The following is a 6,000-nucleotide window of genomic DNA, read 5'->3' on the forward strand; positions in this document are numbered from 1 at the left end:
CGACATACCCAGGGCAGCAGCAGGCAACAAGTAGTAGCTAATGCTAAGCTAGCAACCACCATTATGCACTACACATGTGATCAGTGATGATCTTACAACTAGCAAAGCTTGTTATGGAGTTATTGGAAAAAGTTCCGGTTGTCCAAAAGAGCATGTGGAATGTAGCTGCTACACTAGTTTATTGTTTCATGATTCTTTTTTTCTCTCATTCTAAAGCTGCTGATGACGGCCGGACAAAATAATTCCAACCTCATCTCGTGTTTGCTAAGGCGCAGCCAAATGAGAAAAAACCAAACGAGCCGTCACTGTCGCGGGGTGTATGCATGAAGTGGCGGAGCCAGGAATCACGGCAGGAGGGGCTGCTTCCCCTTCTTCCTCCTCTAGCCCATCCCCTCCTTCTTCCTTCTCAAATTTGTAGGAGGGGCTTCATGGAGATTACAGCGGTAGGCGGGCTTGAGCCCCTCCCGCCCCACCGCTGCCTCCGCCCTGCATCAACCGCAAATCTCAGTGGAGAGTGGGGCCTCATTCGGGGGGCAGCTACCTAGTCTCATCGTCCTGCTGTGCTTCCGGTGTGAAAATAATGATGATCGTGCTGCTAACAAAACAAAATTTAAAACGCATTTAAAAAGTTTATACACGCCATCCACGGACAGGCCAGGCAGAAAGACGTACGCTCAAAGCATTTGTGCGCTACCAGCTAGGCGGGCCAGAGCCAGACCGACCGATAAAAATGGCCCGCATGGCCCATGCATGCATTTTAACTGGCGTGTGCAATTATTTTACAGGTAAAAAGAAATAGTTTTGGACTACACGAGGAGGACTGGAATAAGTGTACACGCTGTTGTTGTCTTCCTTCCACAGAGGCAAAGTGAAGCATGACCCGATGAGGTCAAGGCTGATGGTGACATGGTTTCAGTAGTAGGTCCAAGACTCTCAGGTGCACAGGCAGCACAGCTCAAAAAACTCCAACTCCAAATGCGGCTGGGGCCCCATGCAAGCAAAGCTTTGTTCCAGTACCAAGAGACTGGAGCAGATCCCATCTCAAGTCAAGCTAGGGCCCTGAATGGATGTGTAACCCAAAGGCCAAAACCAAACCCAATCTGGTAGGTTAGATCCAAGAACAGAGAGGGCGGCCCTATCTTAGCAGTGGCTGCTCTTAGCACACAAATACAGTATCATCAAGGCATCAAGAGCCATCAACCACGCAATAGTCCCTGTTTGGAGCAGGGAACATCTCACATGATTTGCATACAAACATGCACTATGCCTAGTGGTTAACACATCAAGAGTACGGACAAAGCTGTTAGCATCTTCATGTGCTAGGATCTATCTACTAGGTTCTTGGGGTTGGTTGGGTGGAGGACCATAGTCTCCTGTCTCGCGGTTTGACTTGGGGCAGATTGTTGAGATGTGGACACTGGACAGGTTGGGAGGAAGACGACTTTACAGTCGCTGGGGATGCTCAACAACAAGTCGTGCGTGTGGTGGTCGCCCTCCGTTGAAATGCTAACAGCAGGCTAACAGAAAGTCTAAGGAGCCCAGTTCCTTTCCTTCCTCGGCGGTTAAGGACGATGGCAAGCAGACACCAGGCCAGACATGGCATATGCGATGGGCACATATGCAGCTCGAATGGAGAGACCCACTACCTACAGGTTAGCAGGCTGCAGCACCTGTCCGAATGATTGCGAATTTGTGTGGTGGGCATGATTAAGACCATGTGTCTGATCGATAATTACCCATCTACCCTCAGTTTGATCTTGTTTTCACAGTCCAGGCAAGTTCAGCCCAATTGTTCGAGAAGATAAGAGTGCTGAACTCCTTCACTACCCCTTCTTGTAGGCAAGGGTAGTTTGTAGGAAGACCGTCTGTGCTTAAGTGATGAGGCTCATTCGTAGGGATTTAGGGAATAGTAATAGACGCTGTTCGCCTGTTCCGTACGTGGGCGCCAACAAGGTCTAGACGCTGCTGCTTGCAACAAAAGAAGGTTGGCGTGTAATATCTTGGCCAGGAAGGCTGGAACCACAACTTCAGCCCACATCCGGGTAAAGATCAAATGGAAGTAGTTAGAGCCCGTGAACACCAGAGCTAGCCCATGAACACCATTTTTTTAGATTATGGAAAGCCCATGAACACCATGACGCTTCATCGGGAGATGTATAAGATTAGCGAATGATTAAGGCCCCTCTGCGGCGCGCTTTTTTCATTTTTATATTAAAAAAAATCAAAAATATATGCCGAATAAGGAAATTTTCAAAAATGGGTGCCTGTCGCCCCCCTAATGGGCGACAGGCATGCGTGTCGCCCATCCAGTTGGCGATATGACCTAAATGTAAAAAAATTATATTTAGGTCCTGACGCACAGGGTGCATTAAACAGTGAACTTATAAAATCGTATAAAAATTAGAAAAATACAAACTCAACTGTTCTGGATTCTATGAAACAAGATCTACAACTTTTGTTACATAAAGTTTTTCATTTGATCAATGTATCTTTCTCTATTTTAAATACCAGTTTAATGCATTTTTATTTAAATCTCAAGATCCATCCTTTGGATGCATGTCATCTTTGGCCAGAGTGTTGCATATGGTGAGCATAGGCTTGTAAAAAATTGGTAGGCCCATAAAACATTTTTAGAATAAGTTTTTAAATTAGATCTTGCAATATGTCTAGTTTAAATGGGTTATTTATCCATGCTGCTATACTGAGTATTAGAAGCCATAACTTTTAGAGAACCATTATTTTATTTCCTAAGAGCTATAAAAAAAGTTTGGTAAATTTTAGATAAGCACAACTAGACCAAATGAATTATTTCATATTTTTCTAGGTATAAGAACTATTTTTCTTGATTTAGATACATTGATCAAATGAAAAACTTTATGTAACAAAGTTGTAGATCTTATTTCATAGAATCCATAATAGTTGAGTTTGTATTTTTCCAATTTTTCTACGATTTTATATCGATTTTAAAATTTACTGTTTAATGCGCCCTAGGTGTCAGGACCTAAATGTAAATTTTTTTACATTTAAGTCCTGTCGCCAATTGGATGGAGGACGGACACCCATTTTTGAAAATTTCCTTATTCGACATATATTTTTGAAATTTTGTTTTTTAAATATAAAAATGAAAAAAAGGCCCTCTGTGGCCCACGGGCAGCACAGATTTTCTGGGAGGCATGGTCGGCGGTCGGCCCACGTGAAGGCGTGAAAAGAAGAAACGGGCTTTGTGATCATGCGGGTGGTGGCTTGGTCCGCGGGCCCAGTAACTTTCTCAAGTTATCTTTTATCGTGGACCAGGCGCTGCGGTAATCAGCTCAGTGGTCCTCGAGATTTTCGTACCAGTCATCACTCATCAGCTGTCGTCTGTGGCAGGATACATTATGCTAAGCTGGTAACTTTCTGGTTCTTGGATAGGCTCTGGTTTAAATCCTCCAGTGACGAGGCATTTTTGACCAAGCCGTTTGGCATATCGCAAGGAAGCCTCAATTCAATTCCTTGTGACTTGGGCAGATCGCCGAGGACCGCGCGACAAAGGATGACCCTTTAGAACTAAAAAAGGTTTATATTAAAAAAAAGAACTCAGGGGGTGTTTAGTTGGTGAAAAAGTTTGGATTTGAGTACTGTAGCACATTCGTTGTTATTTGGTAATTAATGTCCAATCATAGATTAATTAGGCTTAAAAGATTCATTTCGTTCTAATCAGTTAAATTGTGTAATTAGTTATTTTTTCAAATACATTTAATGCTTCATGTATGTGTCCGAAGATTCGATGTGATGGGTACTGTAGAAATTTTTTGGGAACTAAACACCCCCTTTTCAAAACGAGGGTGGCCGCTGTCACCTATATGTCGATCAGTTGTTTAATTATTATTACTCTCATGTACAGCGAGAAGCACTTGAGCATGATAATTGATAGCTGGCTGGGCTCGGCTGGAATACTGTTTGCCAAGCAGCCGGCTGGGCTCGGCTGGAATACTGTTTGCCAAGCAGCCTTCGCCAAGCAGCCCCAGCCGAACCAGCCCCAACTGGGCCGCTCCTCCCCGCAAGCCGAACGGGCTGTTAATACATGTACTACTGCTGCTGTTAGATCTCTGACGACCATCAGATGATACAAAGAAGCTTTGGTTAAAGCTAATTAGTAATTAACCAGTAAGTAATTCAGTGATTCGTTCTGGTGATACAGTCCTAATCTCGAGTTTGAATGACCGATAGCTCTAAACCGCACAGCATTTTCTCATAGAATTCTGAAAAGGACCGGAGATGATAAATGAACTAACACATCACCAACTCACCAAACGGATGCACAGCAAAATATCCCCTCCATGCAAGAGAAGAGGGGACCTTACGTATTACGTTCGTAGAAAGGGACTTCTTTTATTCAGAGTTTGACCATCTTGTTCAGGAGTTTCGTGAGCAACCTACAAATCAAGCAAACAAGGGATATATATGCCAAAAACTGAATTTAAATTGCGCGTAAAAGCAAAAATAAAACAGGCCACATTTGCTAACAAGCAATTAGCATGCTCGTATCACTGTTGGCGCGATCATATATATATATATATATATATAATATATTATATTATATACATCAGCCGTTGAACGCGCTACTTATGCACGGGAACAAGTGACTGGACGCGTACATTTTTCACCTTGCGCTTGCAAGTTGCAGTACGATGTACGAAAGGCAAGCGCGAGCGGCGGGGGCCTCACCAACCGCAACCTGCAGCGGCCGGATCCACGGGCCGGCGCGCGTGGCTGGCCGCGCGCCGCCGGGCTGCCGGCCCCGACTGGTTGGACTCGACGGCGCTGTCGGGCAGCGGCCGGTCGAGCGGGAGCGGGAGCGGGGCGGCCGGGGCCTGCTGGCCGCCGCCCTCGGCCGGACTCGCCGCCGCTGGCCGGCGTCCCAGCCTGCGGGAGGCCTGGCGCACGTCGCTGCCGCCGAGCGCCTGCCTGACGAAGGAGAGCTCCATGCGGTCGAGGAACGCCGCGTGGCGCTCCTCCGTCCACCCCTCGCCGCGCGCCAGCGCCGCCAGATCGTCCATCTGGTCCGGCGCGCGCGTGGATCGGCTAGCTCGGAGCGCGTTCTTGGCCGCCGCCTGCCGGTGGAGAATGCTCGCAGGGTGCCGCGGCCGGCCGGAAATATCTAGCGAGGAAGCTGTGCCAGCTGGTTGGCTAGCATTATATGACGCCGTCGCCGGCAGCCGAGTGCTGCCATTAACTGACGTGCCACCACATTGGCGGGCCACGGCCCACGGGGAGGGAGCACGACGGCGCACGGTGGTCCAAAGTGTTTAGACGAGATATTTTGTTTGTTACGGTTCCGAAAGTGCGTGATTGGCAGTGTACGTCATCGGTCATCTCGATCCCCCGGATCAAAAGCGCCGCGCTTTGCTGACTCCACGGCGTGGTTACTGGTTGGGTTGGTGCCCTGGGCATGTGAAACGAACATGGCACCATTTATGTCATTTCGAGTGATTTTGGTGATTGAATGACAACACAACACTTGGAATAATATGATTGTTAAGATGACTATTCTTAGGCGTTTAGGTTCAAGTGATGACAAAGACAAGAGAAGATAGGCGTAGCAAGGCCCAAAGAGCCGCCCCTACGGGGGTTCCGCGGACGGGGGTCGAGGGGGAGCCGCCCCTCGCGGGGCTCAGGGCAGCGCCCTGAAAGCTCTTCGGATCAGGTCACCGGAAGAACCGATGCTTAAGCATCGGTGCATCCGACGCTTGTCGGAAGAACCGACGCTATGATATTTGGTGCAGAAGAGAATCGAAGCCAAGTCAGCCTAGAGGCACCGGTTGAACTGACGGTCCAAGAAAGGGCATCGGTGCATTGGGCGTAATGTGTACCAGAGACGATGTCAAGTGCCCAGGAGAAGTTTCTTCAGCACCGGTTCAACCGATGGTGCATCGGAGTATTGCGTCGGTGCAATAACGTCAGCACCAAGGAGAAGATTCTTAAGCACCGGATGAACCGGTGATGCATCGGTACAAAGCA

At 47.7% G+C, this 6,000-nt stretch overlaps 1 protein-coding gene across 1 annotated transcript; it reads right to left on the reverse strand.

Annotated features, from left to right (window-relative positions):
• Positions 1 to 4,442: 4,442 nt before the first annotated feature.
• On the reverse strand, positions 4,443 to 5,174 carry LOC120656785. Its single transcript, XM_039934966.1, has one exon. The coding sequence runs from the start codon at positions 5,037 to 5,039 to the stop codon at positions 4,704 to 4,706; it is 336 nt and encodes a 111-aa protein (XP_039790900.1). The 5' UTR covers positions 5,040 to 5,174; the 3' UTR covers positions 4,443 to 4,703.
• Between the last annotated feature and the right edge of the window lie 826 nt (positions 5,175 to 6,000).

The sequence above is a fragment of the Panicum virgatum genome, chromosome 1N (genome assembly GCF_016808335.1).
Source record: "Panicum virgatum strain AP13 chromosome 1N, P.virgatum_v5, whole genome shotgun sequence".
Taxonomy (NCBI): Eukaryota; Viridiplantae; Streptophyta; class Magnoliopsida; order Poales; family Poaceae; genus Panicum; species Panicum virgatum.

Bases quoted from the DNA above. Each gene is read 5' to 3' on its own strand.
- LOC120656785 (XM_039934966.1), bottom strand. From the start codon at position 5,039: ATGGACGATCTGGCGGCGCTGGCGCGCGGCGAGGGGTGGACGGAGGAG.